At 44.0% G+C, this 19,019-nt stretch overlaps 1 protein-coding gene across 1 annotated transcript in view; it reads right to left on the minus strand.

Moving 5' to 3' along the window:
- Nucleotides 1-648: 648 nt before the first annotated feature.
- Nucleotides 649-19,019, minus strand: part of CPZ (carboxypeptidase Z) — a 43,614-nt gene continuing 25,243 nt past the window's right edge. Inside the window, exons 6-9 of the mRNA XM_038745475.1 lie at nt 14,285-14,420; nt 7,910-8,049; nt 5,279-5,378; nt 649-1,226 (exon numbers count right to left, since the gene is read on the minus strand). Coding sequence (XP_038601403.1) covers nt 868-1,226; nt 5,279-5,378; nt 7,910-8,049; nt 14,285-14,420 — 735 coding nt within the window. The 3' untranslated portion in view covers nt 649-867. The remainder of the gene's footprint in view (nt 1,227-5,278; nt 5,379-7,909; nt 8,050-14,284; nt 14,421-19,019) is intronic.

Consider the following 19,019-nt stretch of genomic DNA (forward strand, 5'->3'; position numbering starts at 1 on the left):
GACCTTGGGCAAGCCATTTTACTTACCCGGGCTTCAGGTACCTCATCTCATCTGTAAAATGGGGGTTAAGCCTGTGACCCCCATGTGGGACAACCTGATGACCTTGTATCTACCCCAGCACTTAGAACAGTGTTTGGCACATAGTAAGCACTTAACAAATATCATAATTATTATTTTTATTATCAGGTGTCTGAAGGTCACAGATCAAAGCATATAGATGACACAGAAGGGAGAGCAAGCCGGGGAAAAGATGGCTTAACTGGGGAAGGAAGATACTAATAATTATAATAATTAAGGTATTTTTTAAACACACTTTTTGTGAGGCACTGTACTAAACACAGGGGTGGATACAAGCAAATTGAGTTCATCACAGTCCCTGTCCCACATGGGGCTCCAAGTCTCAATCCTCATTTTCCAAATGAGGTAACTGAGGCCCAGAGAAGTGATGTGACTTGCCCAAGGTCACACAGTAGACATGTGGTGGAGCAGGGATTAGAACCCATGACCTTCTGTCTCTCCGGCCCTGGCTCTGTCCACTAGATGAGGTGACTATCCACATTGGCAATAAACAATAATGACCACATGCACCAAAATCTTCTCCCCCACTAGCCTGGTGAACCAAGGCATTTAATAGATTAGAAACTTGCCTCTAACAAGGAACCGTGAATAAAAGCGAGCTAGAAACAGCTGAGTATCACACCGATTCTTCCCATTCATTCATTCCATCAGATTTATTGAGCGCTTACCGTGTGCAGAGCACTGTACTAAGCGCCTGGGAGACCAACAGACACATTTCCTGCCCTTAGCGAGCTTCCACGTTTTCGAGAGCCGTCCCCGGGGGTGTGAGGGAGGACCGGGATCCCCACCCTACTGGGATTTGAGGAGCCACGTGGGCTTGTGCTGACTGATAGAGCTGAAGTAAGACCACCACCAGGGCTTGCTGGCTCCCAAGGAGGGGTCTCTTCCGGCCTGCTGGGGGTGGTCGGGGCCGCCGTGGGGGTCGAAGTCGTCCAGCGGGTCGGCCTGCACTTGCTTGTGTCTCCGGAATCCGGTCTTGAGGTCGGGAGAGAGGGGGTCGAGGGCCTGCAGGATGAAGTCCACCCTTCCCGCTCTCTTCATTTTAGCTGGGATGATCACCTTCTTGATGACCTTGGAGTAGCCCGGGGCCTGGGCACTGACAATGTGCATGCCTGGAGGCAACAATCTCCAGTAATCCCCACCGGCAGCTGCGGAAACACACATCGGAAAGCGTTTTCAGACAAAATCCTAAATTACCGGTGCTGGGGGATGATCTCTTAGTGGAGAAGCAAGTGAGAACCATAATAATAATCATAATGATAGTAGTAATAATAATGGTATGTGTTAAGTACTTTCTATGTGCCAAGCACTGTATTCGTTAATAATAATAATGATGATGGCATTTGTTAAGAGCTTAGTATGTGGAAAACACTGTTCTAAGCGCTGGGGAGGATACAGGGTGATCAGGTTGTCCCACATGGGGCTCAACGTCTTAATCTCCCTTTTACTCCTCTGAGGCACAGAAAGTGACTTGCCCAAAGTCACACAGCTGACAAGTGGCGGAGATGGGATTAGAACTCATGACCTCTGACTCCCAAGCCCGGGCTCTTTCCACTGAGCCATGCTACTTCTCTGTTAAGCACTTACCATGTGCCAAGCACTCCTCTAAGTGCTGGGGTAGATACAAGGTGATTAGGTTAATCATCATTAATAATAATGATGGTACTTGTTAAGCGCTTACTAATAATAATAACAAAGGCATTTGTTGAGCGCTTACTATTTGCCGAACACTATTTTAAGCACTGGGATAGATACAAGGTCATCAGGTTGTCCCACATAGGGCTCTCAGTCTTAATCCCTATTTTACAGATGAGGTAACTGAGGCACAGAGAAGTCAAGTGAATTGCCCAAAGTCACACAGCTGAGCAGTGGCGGGGCCAGGATTAGAACCCACGACCTCTGACTCCCAAGGCCAAACTCTTTCCACTATGCTACGCTATGTGCCAAGCACTGTTTTAAGTGCTGGGGTAGATACAAGAGAATCAGGTTAATAATAACAATAATAATTGTGGTACTTGTAACTGCTTACTATGTGCAAGCACTGTTCTAAGTTCTAGGATACATATAAGCACTACGATGCATACAAGGTTAATAATCAGGTTTATAATAATAATTAATAATAGTGATGGTACTTAAGCACTTACTATGTGCCAAGCACTGTTTCTAAACTGTGAGGCTGTTGTTGGGTAAGGGTTGTCTCTATTTGTTGCCAAATTGTACTTTCCAAATGCTTAGTACAGTGCTCTGCACACAGTAAGCGCTCAATAAATACAATTGAATGAATGAATGAATTAAAAATGATTGGGGTAAATGCTGAGCACTTACTATGTGCCAAGTACTGTTTAAAGCACTGGGGTAGATACAAGGTAATCAGGTCTATAATGATAATTAATAATTATTATGGTACTTGTTAAGCACTTACTATGTGCCAAGCACTGTTCTAAGCAATGTTGTAGATACAAGTTAATCAGGTTGGACACAATCCCTTTCCCACGTGGGGCTCACAGTCTTATCCTTATTTTCCAGATGAGATAACTGAGGCACAGAGATGTGATGCCAATTTGTACTTCCCAAGCGCTTAGTACAGTGCTCTGCACATAGTAAGCGCTCAATAAATACGATTGATTGATTGATTGATTGATTGAAGTTCTTGGCCCAAGGTCACAGAACAGACAAGTGGTGGAGCTATTAGAAGCCACATCCTCTGATTCTAGAGAAGCAGCGTGGCTCAGTGGAAAGAGCACGGGCTTTGGAGTCAGAGGTCGTGGGTTCAAATCCTAGCCCCACCACATGTCTGCTGTGTGACCTTGGGCAAGTCACTTAACTTCTTTGAACCTCAGTTCCCTCATCTGTAAAAGGGGGATTAAGACTGTGAGCCCCACATGGGACAACCTGATCACTTTGTATCCCCCCAAGCGCTTAGAACAGTGCTTTGCACATAGTAAGCGCTTAACAAATGCCAACATTATTATTATTATTCCCAAGCCCCTCCTCTTGGAGATAGGTCCCATGACTTCTTTTGGTATTTGTTAAGCTCTTACTGTGTGCCAGGCACTGTACTAAGCGCTGGGATGGATACAGGCTAATCAGGCTGGGCACTGTCCCTGCACCATTTGGAGCTGACTGTCTTAATCAGCGTGGCTCAGTGGAAAGAGCCCAGGCTTGGGAGTCAGAGGTCATGGGTTCTAATCCTGGCTCCACCACTTGTCAGCTGTGTAACTTTGGGCAAGTCACTTAACTTGTCTTTTTCCTCAGTTTCCTCATCTGTAAAATGGGGATTAAGAGTGAGAGCCCCATGTGGGACAACCTTGATTACCTTGTAACCTCTCCAGTGCTTAGAACAGTGCTTGGCACATAGTAAGCGCTTAACAAATACCAACATTATTATTATTATTAATCCCCATTTTACAGCTGAGGTAATGAGACCCAGGGAAGTGAAATGACTGGCCCAAGGTCACACAGCAGATGAGTGGCAGACCCAGGGGTCTCCCCTTCTAGACTGTAAACTCATCATGGGCAGGGAATGTGTCTATTTATTGTTATATTGTAACAATAATAATAATTATGGCATTTGGTAATCGCTTACTATGTGTCCAGCACTGTTCTAAGCACCGGGGTAGATGAAAAATAATTGGGTTGGACATAGCCCCTGTCTGATACGGGGCTCCCAATCTTAATCCCCATTTTACAGATGAGGGAATTGAGGCACAGAAAAGTTAAGTGACTTGCCCAAGGTCACACAGCAGACAGGTGGCTGAACTGGGATTAGAACCCATGACCTTCTGACTCCCAGCCCTGAGCTTCACCCACGAGGCCATGCCCAAATGCTCAGTACAGTGCTCCACACCAAGTTAGTGCTCACTAAATTCATCCAATCACATTTATTAGTGCTTTCTGTGTGCAGAGCACTGTGCTAAGTGCTTGGGAGAGTACAATATATCAATAAACAGACACACTCATATTCCTTGCCCTCAATGAACAGGTGATAAGTTAAGTGCATACTGTGTGGCAGGCACTGCACAAACCACTGGGGTGGAAACAACCAAATTGGGTTGGATACAGTCCCCATCACACAAAGGGCTCTCAGTCTTCATGCCCATTTTCCAGATGAGGGAACTGAGGCCCAGAGAAGTGAAATCACTTGCCCAAGGTCACACAGCAGACATGTAGAGAAGCAGCGTGGCTCAATGGAAAGAGCATGGGCTTTGGAATCTGAGGTCATGGGTTCAAATCTCCATTCCGCCAATTGTCAGCTGTGTGACTTTGGGCAAGTCACTTAACTTCTCTGAGCCTCAGTTACCCTATCTATAAAATAGGGATGAAGACTACTGTGAGCCCCCCATGGGACAACCTGATCACCTTGTAACCTCTCCAGCACTTAGAACAATGCTTTGCACATAGTAAGCGCTTAATAAATGCTATTATTATTATTACTATGTGGCAGAGCCAGGCTTAGAACCCATGACTTTCTGATTCCTGGGCCTGGGCTCTTTCCACTAAGCCATGCCATAGATCCATTGAAAATATTGCAGTTATGATAAGGCGTTCCCAAAGAGCAGCAGTTGGGATTAGAATGCAGTTGGGAAGCAGGGTGGCCTCGTGGAAAGAGCCTGGGCTTGGGAGTCAGAGGTCATGGGTTCGGTTCCCGGCTCTGCCGCATGTCTGCTATGTAACCTTGGGCAAGTCACTTCACTTCGCTGAGCCTCAGTTCCCTCATCTGTAAAATGGGGATTAAGATTGTGAGCCCCACATGGGACAACCTGATCACCTTGTATCCCTCCCAGTGCTTAGAACAGTGCTTTGCACATAGTAAGCGCTTAATAAATCCCATCATTATTATTATTATTATTATTAATCTCACTCTGCCACTTGCCTGCTGTATGACCGTGGACAAGTCACTTCACTTCTCGGTGCTTCAGTTTCCTCATTTGTACAATGTGATTCAATACCCATCCTCCCCGATACTCAGATCGTGAGCCCCACGTCGGACGGAGGCTGTCCAACCGAATTCACTTGCATCTACCCCAGTACTTAGAACAGAATTTGACACACGGTGAGCGCTAAACAAACAGCATAAAAAAATAGCAACTGACACAAACTAAGTGCTTAACAAATACCATGAAAAAAACAATAGCCCCCATTCGAGTTTTAGCTGAAAAGAGAGCACTCTGGATGCAGCGTTAGAAATGGAAAGGTTTACCTGGGGTGATAGCATGGCGGATGCCTCGGACTAAAATGTGGGCATTTGGGATGGGATTTCCCAGTTTATCCATCACTGTACCTTTAATTCCCCGATGCACCTAGAAGAATAAAGAGAAGACTTCATTGGTGACTGCAGGAATTCCACATCCCGCCGAGATTCCATGATCCAGATAGAGATCCCGACCTACTACCAGAACCTGGGCCTGAGGGTCAGAAGGACATGGTTTCTAATCCTGACTCAACCACTTGTGGAGACACAGCGCCATTTGTCTTCTATGTGACCTTGGGCAAGTCACTTTACTTCTCTGGGCCTCAGTTCCCTCATCTGCAAAATGGGCATTAAGACTGTGAGCCCCACGTGGGACAGGGACTGTGTTCCTCCTGGTTATCTTAATAATCGGAATAATATCGATGGTATTTGTTAAGCGCTCACTAAGTGCCAAGCACTGTTCTAAGAGCTGGGGGAGATACAAGGTAATTAGGTTGTCCACGTGGGGCTCACAGTCTCAATTCCCATTTTACAGGTGAGGTAACTGAGGCATAGAGATTGATGATGATGGTATTTGTTAAGCGCCTACTATGTGCCAAGCACTGGGAGAAGTGGAGTGACTTGCCCAAAGTCATACAGCTGACATGCGGTAGAGCGGGGATTAGAACCCACAACCTCTGACTCCCAAGCCCGTGCTCTTTCCACTAAGCCTCACTGTTTCTCTTAGATATGTAATATCTATCCTTTTGCTTAGTACAGTGCCTGACACATAGTAAGCATTTAACAAATACCATTTTAAAAAATGCCTTCATTATCATTTTTATTCGAACTCTATTTTTCCTCGCATTTTGGGATTGAAAAGTAACCCTTAGATGCCCAGAGTACCATCCTTTCGGTCCCTCAACAAGGAAAGAAGCTTAACTTTTTCTTCCTCGATGAAGTTTATTTACACTCGAAGCAACAATCTGGTAAGTATCAAAATGAAAACAGTTTCAATTGGTTGTGGCAGACTTAACCCTTATCAAACATAATTTCGTCCTTCTTATCTATAGTATTGTCATGCTCCCTGTTCTGTGTTTCCTCAAAAGGTTTTCCAGCATACCCTTTTACAGTATCTAGCCATTAAAATCTTTATATTCCAGGACTTCGTAGGCAATATGTATGGATTTTAACCAGCCCATTTGGAGTCCTTAAAACTCATTTTCATCAGACAGCTGTAAAATGAAATGAGTTTTGGTGGTCTGAATTTACCGTCTCGATCTAATGACGATACTTTCTGACAATAAGAGGTTACTTGGAAAGACCATGAAGGGGAAGTAGAACCATCCTAATAATCTGTGAAAGGATTGTTCTGTTCTGAAGAGTTGTCCAGATACAGAATGGCCTGTTCGTGGCTGAAATTGACATATTATTTTGGGTCTGGAGCCCTGGGCTTTGGCTCAGATCATCCTTAGCAGGGGAGCTAATAACGAGAATTCCCAAGAATCAGTCGTGATATGGATTTTAAGGCAGCCACTGGGTTTCCTAGCAATCTATCAATGGTATTTATTTAATCACTCATTCATTCAATGGTATTTCTTGAGCACTTACTGTGTGCAAAACACTGTACTAAGCGCTTGGAAGAGTACACTATTCAATTCCATTCAATTGGGAGAGTACAATCGAAAAATAAACAGACACGTTCCCTGCCCACAGTGAGCTTACAGTCTAGAGGGGCAGACAGATATTAATATATAAATAGATAAATTTATATCATTATTTATTGAGCATGTACTGTGTAGTGCATTCTACCAAGTACTTAAATATTAGCAAAACCACTGTAAAACTAATGATAATAATTATTATAATAATGATGATTGTGGTCTTTACTAAGCATTTACTATATGCTAAACACTGTACTAAGCACTGGGGTAGATACAAGATAATCAGAATTCACATAGGGCTCATAATCTTAGTAATAATAATAATTATGGCATTTTTAAGCACTTACTATGTGCCAAGCACTGTTCTAAGCGCTAGGGTAGATACAAGGTAATCAGGTTGTCCCACGTGGGGCTCGCAGTCTTAGTAATAATAATAATTATGGTATTTTTTAAGCAATTACTATGTACCAAGCGCTGTTCTAAGTGCTAGGGTAGATACAAGGTAATCAGATTGTCCCACGTGGGGCTCACAGTCTCAATCCCCATTTTACAGATGAGGTAACTGAGGCACAGAGAAGTTAAGTGACTTGCCCAAGGTCACACAGCAGACAAGTGGTGGAGCCAGGATCAGAACTCACGCCCTCTGACTCCCAAGCCCGGGCTCTAGCCACTAGGCCATGCTATCTTTGTAGGAGGGAGAACAGGTATTTAATCTCCATTTTGCAGATGAGATAAATAAGGCACAGAGAAGTTAAGTGACTTGCCCAGGGTCACCCGGCAGACAGAACCGGAATTAGAACCCAGTCCTTCAGACTCCCAAGCCCATGCTCTACCCACTGGGCCGTGCTGCTTCTCGACTCTCCCACTAACATTTCCACAGGTCTCTACAAAGAGACCAAATCAACAACCACGCTTGAGGACGAAATCTCCAAGAAAGAAAGAAAGAAGGGCCAAGTCCCATAGGAGCTTACATTGCTTATAAAAGGAAACGCCATACCATTTCCATGAAGTTCAAGAGTGATTCTTTATTGTGTTGCCAGAGTGTGTAGAGGACTTCCTCAGGTGGAAATTTCACACAGCCCAGCTCCACAGTTATTTCAAAGCAGTTGGTGTGAAGATAATTAAAATCTGACATGCCTACATACACACAAGGTAACAATGAGAGGTGTGAATTGGACGCTTCCAATAAATGTGGAGAAACATTATAATCGATGTTCGCGAGGATGCAGTGTATAATAGGCTGTGAGCCCGTTGTCGGGTAAGGATTTTCTCTACTTGTTACCGACTTGTACTTTCCAAGCGCTTAGTACAGTGCTCTGCATGCATCCGCACATCCACCAAGCTAGCTCTCTTCCTCCCTTCAAAGCCCTACTGAGAGCTCACCTCCTCCAAGAGGCCTTCCCACACTGAGTCCCCTTTTTCCTCTCCTCCTCCCCATCCCCCCCGCCCTATGTCCTTTCCCTCCCCACAGCACTTGTATATATTTGTACATATTTTTCATTTTACTTGTACATATTTACTATTCCATTTATTTTGTTAATGATGTGCATATAGCTATAATTCTATTTGTTCTGACTATTTTGACACCTGTTTACATGTTCTGTTTTGTTGTCTGTCTCACCCTTCTAGACTGTGAGCCCGTCTTTGGGTAGGGACCAGTCTCTATATGCTGCCGACTTGTACTTCCCAAGTGCTTAGTATAGTGCACTGCATAGAGTAAGCTCTCAATAAATATGATTGAATGAATTAATGAATGAAAGTATCCCATGTAGGAGACTCTACATTTAAAAGCAGAATGAAGAGGCCAAAGCAAATCTGTTTCCTAAATGTAAAAGCAGGTCTGGCTTTCTAGAAAACAGAAAGTAATGGAAAGCAGCGGAGACATTCAAGTGAGGCAGTCTCGATGGGCCCCAGTGTAATCTGGGAAAGTCTGGCTTGGGGCGATCAAGGCGGGAAAGAGAATTCCAAGAAGATCAAGACAGGAAAGGGAATTCCAAGAAGAATGAGGAAGCAATCTTCTCTAGGGAAGACACCCCCCTCTCAAGATGCGACTCAGCTGTGCTCTCCTATCAGCAGCCCAGCAGGGTTTCTGAATAGTCTTCATTTCTGGGGCCTACAGGAAAGGGCCAGAGAAAAACACGAACTCCTCGCTTCTCCCGATGAATAAAGAAAAATGTGGTGCAGTTCTTTTGATACTCAGCATTTCTCTAGTCTCTGCGGTGCCGCGGGGAATCAGCAATGACGAGGAGAATGCGCTCTTTCACCAGAATAACTTTATATTCTTCCCAGACTTGGTTTGCAAGCAAAGAAATTCAGCAATTCCAGGCAGGCTGTTTCATTCATGCATGGATATAGCATGGGACAGTAGATAGAGAGGCTCAGTGGAAAGAGGATGGGCTTTGGAGTCAGAGGTCAGGGGTTCAAATCCCGGCTCCACCAAAGGTCAGCTGTGTGACTTTGGGCAAGTCACTTAACTTCTCTGTGACTCAGTTACCTCATCTGTAAAATGGGGATTAAGACTGTGAGCCCCCTGTGAGACAACCTGATCACCTTGTAACCTCCCCAGCACTTAGAACAGTGCTTTGCACATAGTAAGCGCTTAATAAATCCCATCATCATAAATTCCATCATTATTATAGAGCACAGGCCTGGGTGTCAGAAGGTTGGGGATTCTAATCCTGGCTCCAACCCTTGTCTGCTGTGTGAAATTGGACAAGTCACTTTGTTTCTCTGGGCCTCAGTTTCCTCATCTGTAAAATGGGGCTTGAGATTGTGAGCCAAGTGTGGGACAGGAACTGCGTCCAACCTCATTTGCTTGTATCTGCCCAGCACATATCCCAGACGGGGCTCAAAGACTTAATCCCCATTTTACAGATGAGGCTATGGAGGCCCAAAGAAGTGAAGTGACTTGCCCAAGGTCACACAGCAGACAAGGGGCAGAGCGGGATTAGAACCCTGGTCCTTCTGACTCTCAGGCCCGGGCTCTACCCACTAGGCCACACAACTTCCCAGCGCTCAACGCTTGGCATAGAGTGAGCGTTTTGTTGTCTGTCTCCCCCGTCTAGACTGAGAGCCCGTTGTTGAGTAGGGACCATCTCTATATGTTGCCAACTTGTACTTCTCAAGCGCTTAGTACAGTATTCTGCACACAGTAAGAGCCCAATAAATATGATTAAATGAATAAATGAATGAATAATCAATGGTTATTACTACCTAAATAGTAAAATTGAAAGGACACTCGTTAAGATGTTTGCCTTCTGTTGACCTGAACTATTGGTTTTTAAATTCTAAAGATGAGCTGTACCGTTCACTTTTCCTAGAAAGGTAGTATTTTGACCATGACAAACTTCACGTTGGTAAAAAGGTGCATTATTGACTTCCCATGTTGACCAACGTGGTGTGTATGAACCAAACTTTTCCGTCAAAAACCGGGTCACATGATATCCAGGTCAATACGATTGATCAATAATCAATACGATTGATGATGATGATGATGATCCAGGTAGCTGTGCGCTGTGGGGAGAAAACTCACTCATTCCTCCGCTGCATTCTGTCCAAAATGCTTAAGTGAAAATGAGTGTGATGTTTGAACCGAGTGTGTAACTATAGTCTGGTGCGAAGAGCCCTGGTCTTGGAGTAAGGAGAACTCAACCTGCCATGTTTTTTTAATACAATTTGTTAATAATAATAATAATATTAATAATAATAATAATAATAATAATAATAATAATATTTGTTAAGCACTTACTATGTGCCAAGCATGTTCTAAGCACTGGGGTAGATACAAGGTTATCAGGTTGTCCCACATGAGGCTCACAGTCTTAATCCCCATTTTACAGATGAGGTAACCGAGGCACAGAGAAGTGAAGTGACTTGCCAAAGTCACACAGTTGCACTTACTATGTTCCAGGCACTGTACTAAGCTCCAGGGTAGATACAAGCTAATCAGGTTGGACACAGTCCCTGTCCCACACAGGGCTCATGGTTTTAATCCCCATTTTCCAGCTGAGGGAACTGAGGTCCAGCGAAGTGAAGAGACTTGCCCCACGTTATGTAACAGGTAAGGGGCAGAGCCGGAATTAGAACCCAAGTCCTTCTGACACCAGGTCTGTGAGCTATCCACATGTCTGCTGTGCAACCCTGAACAAGTCATTTGCTTCTCTGCGCTTCACTTAACTCCTCTATAAAAATAGAGATTAAATTTCAATTCTCCATCCCCCTTAGACTGCGGGTTTCACGAGGCCTGGAACTGAGTCAGCTCTTATTGTCTTGTATCAATCTCAGTGCTAAGTACAGGACTTGACACATAGTAAGCATTTAACAAATACCACAATTATCATTATCACCAGTCAATCAGTTGCATTCATTGAATGCCTGCTAATAATAATAAGAAGAAGAACAATGACGATGGTATTTGTTGATGATGATGATGATGGTATTTGTTAAGTGCTTACTATGTGCCGAACACTGTTCTAAGCACTCGACTCCGCTCTCTCATTCACCCCTCACATCCAAGCCATCACCAAAACATCACCATCACCTGGCAACATTGCCAGGATCCGCCCTTTCCTCTCCATCCGTACCGCTAACCTGCTCGTTCAAGCTCTCATCCTATCCCATCTGGACTACTGCATCAGCCTTCTCTCTGATCTCCCATCCTCGTGTCTCTCCCCACTTCAATCCATACTTCATGCCTCTGCCCGGATTGTCTTTGTCCAGAAATGCTCTGGGCATGTTACTCCCCTCCTCAAAAATCTCCAGTGGCTACCAATCAATCTGCGCATCAGGCAGAAACTCCTCACCCTGGGCTTCAAGGCTGTCCATCCCCTGGCCCCCTCCCACCTCACCTCCCTTCTCTCCTTCTCCAGCCCAGCCCGCACCCTCCGCTCCTCCACCGCTAATCTCCTCACCGTACCTCGCTCTCGCCTGCCCCGCCGTCAACGCCCGGCCCACATCCTCCCCCAGGCCTGGAATGCCCTCCCTCTGCCCATCCGCCAAGCTCGCTCTCTTCCTCCCTTCAAGGCCCTACTGAGAGCTCACCTCCTCCAGGAGGCCTTCCCAGACTGAGCCCCTTCCTTCCTCTCCCCCTCATCCCCCTCTCCATCCCCCCCATTTTACCTCCTTCCCTTCCCCACAGCACCTGTATATATGTATATATGTTTGTACATATTTATTACTCTATTTATTTATTTATTTATTTTACTTGTACATATCTATTCTATTTATTTTATTTTGTTAGTATGTTTGGTTTTGTTCTCTGTCTCCCCCTTTTAGACTGTGAGCCCACTGTTGGGTAGGGACTGTCTCTATATGTTGTCAACCTGTACTTCCCAAGCACTTAGTACAGTGCTTTGCACACAGTAAGCGCTCAATAAATACGATTGATTGATTGATTGATTGATTGATTGACATAAGCAGTGTGGGGCTGGGAGGGAGCAAGTCAGGGAGATGCAGAAGGGAGTGGGTGAAGATGAAAGGAGGACTCAGTCAGGGAAGGCTTCTTGGAGGAGGTGGGCCTTCAATAAGGCTTTGAAGAAGCAGGGAGAGTCATTGTCGAATATGAGGAAGGAGGGTATTCCAGGCCACAAGCAAGTGGTCGGCGGAGAGATAGACGAGATGGAGGTGAGAATTTTGGCATTAGAGGAGCGGAATGTGCGGACTGGGTTAGAATAGATTAATGATAATGATAATAATAATAATAATAATAATAATAATAATAATAATAATGGCATTTATTTAGTGCTTACTATGTGCAAAACACTGCTCTAAGCGCTGGGGAGGTTACTAGGTTATCAGGTTGTCCCACGGGGGGCTCACAGTCCCATTTTACAGATGAGTTCACTGAGGCACAGAGACGTTAAGTGACTTGCCCAAAGTCATACAGCTGACAGTTTGAACCCATGACCTCTGACTCCAAGGCCCGTGCTCTTTCCACTGAGCCCACTGCTTCGAGGTAGGAGAGAGCAAAGGGTTTGAATATTTTAAAGCTGATGGTGAGAAGCTTCTGTTTTATGCTGAATTTTTTATTCTCCCCCTTCCAGCCTGTGAGCCCATTGTTGGGTAGGGACTGTCTCTATATGTTGCCGAATTGTACTTTCCAAGTGCTTAGTACAGTGCTCTGCACACAGTAAGCCCTCAGTTATTACGATTGAATGAATGAATGAATATGGAGGTGGATGTGATTTGAGCTGAGTCCAGACAAGTTTAGCAGCTTCTGAATTACTCCTGCTTTTAGCCAACCGGTCACTGTCCACATTGGGACAAGTCTGGTTGGATTTGTCTCCCTGTTAGAGTGGAAACTCCCTTAGGGAAGGGATCAGCTTACTTTGTTGTTCTGTACTTCCCAAGAGCTTAGTACAGTACACCGCACCAAGTGGGTGCTCAATAAATAGTAATAATAACAATAATAATAATGGCATTTGTTAAATGCTTACTATGTGCCAAGCACTATTCTAAATGCTAGGGAGGATACAAGGTGATCAGGTTGTCCCACGTGGGGCTCACAGTCTTAATCCCCATTGTCATTCATTCATTCATTCATTCAATCGTATTTATTGAGCGCTTACTGTGTGCAGAGCACTGTACTAAGCACTTGGGAAGTATGGTAACTGAGGCACAGAGAAGTTAAGTGATTTGTCCAAAGTCACACAGCTGACAATTGGCGGAGCTGGGATTTGAACCCATGACTTATTTAGTACTTATTTAGTAGCGGAGATGTGAGAATACCAAACGAATGGGTTCTAATCCAGGCTCTACCCTTTGCCTGCTGTGTGACTTTGGGCAAGTCACTTCACTTCTTTGTGCCTCAGTTACCTCATCTGTAAAAGGGGGATTAAGGCTGTGAGCCCCACGCGGGACAACCTGATTACCTTATATCAACCCCAGTGCTTAGAACAGTGCTTGACACATAGTAAGTATTTAACAAAATACCATCATCATTATTATTATTTTTATTAACCTCTCTGTGGTGTAGCTTCCTCATCTGTAGAATGGGGATTCAATGCTTGTTCTCCCTCCTTCTTACCATAATCATCATCAATAATAATAATAATAATAATGGAATTTGTTAAGCACTTACTATGTGCCAAGCACTGTTCTAAGAGCTGGGGTAAATACAAGGTAATCAGGTTGTCCCACGTGGGGCTCAGAGTCTTCATCCCCCTTTTACAGATGAGGAAACTGAGGCACAGAGAAGTTAAGAGATTTGCCCAAGGTCACGCAACAGACAAGTGGTGGAGCCAGGATTAGAACACACAACCACTATTATTATTAGTAGTAGTAGTATTAATTCTGAACCACCTTTGTGTCCCCGATCACATCCCCTCAAGGAGATCCCTCCGCCACAGAAACTGAGGTCGCTAGGGAAACTCACCTCCCGTGAAGCTGTACCAATCGGCTCCATTTATAATGCCTCCCCGCTTTACAAAATTACCACCGCATCTGTTTTCCGATCTATCCGTCATGATGGGGTGCACGTCTGCATAGGCTTTGGACAATAACTTGAACATCTGAAGAGAAGAATTGTGACACATTGAAATCTGTGACAGAGAAAGAGTAATACAATTTTCGAGATAACGCTCTTCCTCTGGCAAAAAGGAGTAGTAGTCATAATAATAATGATACTAATAATGATGGTATGTGTTAAGCGTTTACTATCTGCCAAGCACTGTTCTAAGCACAAAGTCAGGAGAACCAGCGTGGCCTAGAAGAAAGAACACTGGATTTGGAGTCAGTTCCCTCATCTTGTCTCAGTTCCCTCATCTGTAAAATGGGGATGAAGACTGTGAGCCCCACGTGGGACAACCTAATCACCTTGTATCCTCCCCAGTGCTTAGAACAGTGCTTTGCACATAGTAAGTGCTTAATAAATGCCATTATTATTATTATTATTATGAAACCTTCATTCATTCATTCAGTCATATTTATTGATGATCATATGAACGGGGAATGTGTTCCTTATCCACTTTGTAAATCCCAAGAGCTTAGTACAGTTAATCAATCAGTCAATCTACCATATTTATTGAGCACTGACTGAGGGCAGCATGGCTTAGTGGCAAGAGCCCAGGCTTGGGAGTCAGAGGACTTGGGTTCAAATCCCGGCTCCACCGCTTGTCTGCTGTGTGACCTTAGGCAAGCCACTTAACTTCTCTGGGCCTCCATCACCTCATCTGGAAAATGGGAATGAGGACTGTGAGCCTCACTTGGGACAACCAGATTTCCTTGTACCTACCCCAGCGCTTAGAACAGTGCTTGGAACACAATAAGTGCTTAACAAATACCATCATTATTCACTATTTCTTTATTTACTAGCCACCTGGGAGAACTGGATATAGCAATATAACAAATCTGAGGCCCTCGGCCTGAGTCCTACCATTTGTCTGCTGTGTGGCCTTGGGCAAATCACTCCTTCTCTGTGCCTCATTTACCTCATCTGTAAAATGGGGATTAAGGCCGTGAGCCCCACGTGGGACAGAGACTGTGCCCAGCGCGATTTGCTTGTATCCACCCCAGCACTTAGTACAGTGCCTGGCAAATAGTAATTGCTTAATGAATACCACAATTATTGTTATTATCATTATAATTATTACATCTGCTAAGTTCTGGACAAAATCACACTCCTGAGCCCACCAAATGATGAGCTAAACCTGGGCCCAGGAAAGCCTGGATTCTAGACTGGAAAAAATCACAATTCTAAAATCCATGCGACTGTAGATTGTAAATCAGATCTGTAACCTCCCAGAGGATCAGGATCATAACTAGCAACTCTACTACAAGCAGCAAGGTCTGTTAGAAAGACTAAGAGCCGGCGTGTCAAAGGCCCTGGGTTCTAGTCTCTTCTCTCCCAATTTTCTGTTGTGTGACCTTGGGAATGTCACTTCACTTCTTTGTGTCTCCATTTCCTCGGCTGTAAAATGGGAATTAAATACCTGTTTCTTCTTTCTCTTTAGCCTTTGAGCCCCCTGTGGGACAGGGACTATGTCTGACCTGATTAACTTGTATCTACCCCAGCGCTAAGTACAGTGCTTAGTACTTGGTCCAGGGCACTTAAGAAATAATAATAATAATAATAATAATAATAATAATAATAATGATGGTATTTGTTAAGCACTTATTGTGTGCCAAACTTACTGTTCTAAGCGCTGGGGGAGATACAAGGTAATCAGGTTGTCCCACGTGGGGCTCTCAGTATTCATCCTTATTTTACAGATGAGGTAACTGAGGCACAGAGAAGTGAAGTGACTTGCCCAAAGTCACACAGCTGACAAGTGGTGGAGCTGGGATTAGAACACACAACCTCTGACTTCCAAGCCCGGGCTCTTTCCACTAAGCCACACGGTTTCTCTATGCCACGATGATTATTATCCAGAAAGCCCCTGGTCCAACATTGACATTACAGGTAAAAAAGAGACAAGCAGATAGTGATCAGTGGTGAATCCACATCCTTCCTCCTCATCTCAAGGCCCAGGGACATTTCCCCTAGATATAATAATAATAATAATAATAACAATAATAACAACAACAACAACAACAACAATAATAATAATAATAATAATAATAATAATAATAATTACAGTACTTTTTAAGCACTTACACCAAGCACTCTTCTAAGCTCTGGGGAAGTTAATCAGGTTGGACTCAGTCCTTGTCCCACATGAGGCTCACAGTCTCAATCTCTATTTTACAGATGGGGCAACTGAGGCCCAGAGAAGTGAAGTGACTTGCCCAAGGCCACACAGCAGACAAATGGCAGAGCCAGGATTAGAACCCATGATCTTCTGATTCCCAGGCCCGGGCTCTAGCCACTAAGCCACTGAAGTTGGGAAAGCAACAGTCTGTCAGATGTAAGCAGACTACGGGACTGAGCTCTTATGTCCACAGAGTAATAATAAATGATAATAATTATGGTATTTATTATGTGCTTACTATGGGTCAGACACTTTTCTGAGTGCTGGAGTGGATATAAGCAAATCAGGTTAGACACAGTCTCTGTCCCACGTGGGGCTCACAATCTCAAACCCCATTTTCCATATGAGGGAATTGAGATACAAAGAAGTGAAGTGACTCACTCAAGATCACATAGCAGAGAAGTGACAGAGCCTGGATTAGAACCCATGACCTTCTGAGAAGAGAGTTGTGGCCAGAGGGTAGCACGGCTGGGCTCCCCTGGGTTCTCTACTCACTTTGAGGGGCATTTATGTACACATCCTATGAACCCCATTACATAAGCACTAACTTCTGTAGCTCTTCTCTTTTCTTAGAGAAGTAGAGTGGCCTAAAGGAAAGATTAGAAGTCTGGGCTTCAAAGGACTTGCGTTCTAATCCCGGCTCCAACCCTTGTCTGCTGCATGACTATGGGCAAGTCACTTCACTTCTCCGTGCCTCAGTTTCTTCATCTGTAAAATTTTCTCCTTTCCCCTTTGACGGTGAGCCCCCTGTGGGGTGGAGACTGCATCCGATCTAACAAACCTGTATCCACTCCAGTGCTTAGAAAGGTGCTTAATAATAATAATGATGGCATTTATTAAGCACTTGCTATGTGCAAAGCACTGTTCTAAGTGCTGGGGAGGTTACAAGGTTATCAGGTTGTCCCACGGGGGGCTCACAGTTTTAATTTGCATTTTACAGATGAGGGAACTGAGGCACAGAGAAGTTAAGTGACTTGCCCAAAGTCACACAGCTGGCAATTGGCAGAGCCGGGATTTGAACCCATGACCTCTGACTCCAAAGCCTGTACTCTTTCCATAGTAGTGAATAATAATAATATTAATGCATAATAATAGTGAAGGTCACCTCCTCCAAGAAACCATCCCTGACTAAGCTCTCCTCTTCTCCCACTCTTTTCTGAGCCACTCTTACTTGTTTCTGTACTGTAGCTCTCTTCCTCCCTTCAAGGCCCTACTGAGAGCTCACCTCCTCCAGGAGGCCTTCCCAGACTGAGCCCCTTCCTTCCTCTCCCCCTTGTCCCCCTCTCCATCCCCCTCATCTTGCCTCCTTCCCTTCCCCACAGCACCCGTATATATGTATATATGTTTGTACATATTTATTACTCTATTTATTTTACTTGTACATATCTATTCTATTTATTTTATTTTGTTAGTATGTTTGGTTTTGTTCTCTGTCTCCCCATTTCAGACTGTGAGCCCACTGTTGGGTAGGGACTGTCTCTATATGTTGCCAACTTGTACTTCCCAAGTGCTTAGTACAGTGCTCTGCACACAGTAAGCACTCAATAAATACGATTGATTGATTGATTCTTCATTCATCCTCCCTCCCATCCCCACAGCACATATGTATTTATCTATTTATTTGTATTAATGTCTGTCTCCTTCTCTAGACTGTGAGCTCATAGTGGGCAGGAATGTGTCTGTTAGTTGTTACATTATACTCTCCCAAGCACTTAGTACAGTGCTATGTGTACAGTGACAGCTCAAAACACTTAGAGCACTTAGTACACAGTAAGCTCTCAATAAATACGATTGAATGAATAAATACAATCAAATGCATGAATGAATAAGTGCATAATAATAATAATAATAACGACAATAATAATAATAATAATAATAATAATAATAGCATTTGTTAAGTGCTTACTATGTGCAAAGCACTGTTCTAAGCGCTTAACAAATACCATTATTATTTTGTGAAGGGAGAAATAATTTCAGGCAAGAGGAAGTGTGTGAGAGAAAAGGGATAAAGAGGTGAGTGAATGCTTTAAAGCCAAGGGTCAGGAATTTCTGCTTCATTCAGAGATGATGGACAATCATTGGAAATATTCCTGGTTTGGAGAGGCATCCAAAGAATAATGGATAATATAATAATAAGAAGAAGAAGAATCCAGTCAGCAGAGCAAAGTATGGACTGAAGAAGGGAAGAGACTAGAGGCAGGGAGGTCAGCCAGGAGGCTGATGAAGTAGTCAAGGCAGACTATAACACTCAATCAATAATAGTATTGTTTACACAATACTACAATCAATAGTATTGATTGATTGTACCTGTGTTGTGGTAGTTTCAGTGGAGGAATTGTATTTATCCCTGTGCTTAGTACAGTACCCTGTACCAAGTAAGCGCTTAAAAAATACCCGTTGCTCAATGGAACAAGCACGGGC

Source organism: Tachyglossus aculeatus, chromosome 4 (genome assembly GCF_015852505.1).
Source record: "Tachyglossus aculeatus isolate mTacAcu1 chromosome 4, mTacAcu1.pri, whole genome shotgun sequence".
Lineage (NCBI taxonomy): Eukaryota > Metazoa > Chordata > Mammalia > Monotremata > Tachyglossidae > Tachyglossus > Tachyglossus aculeatus.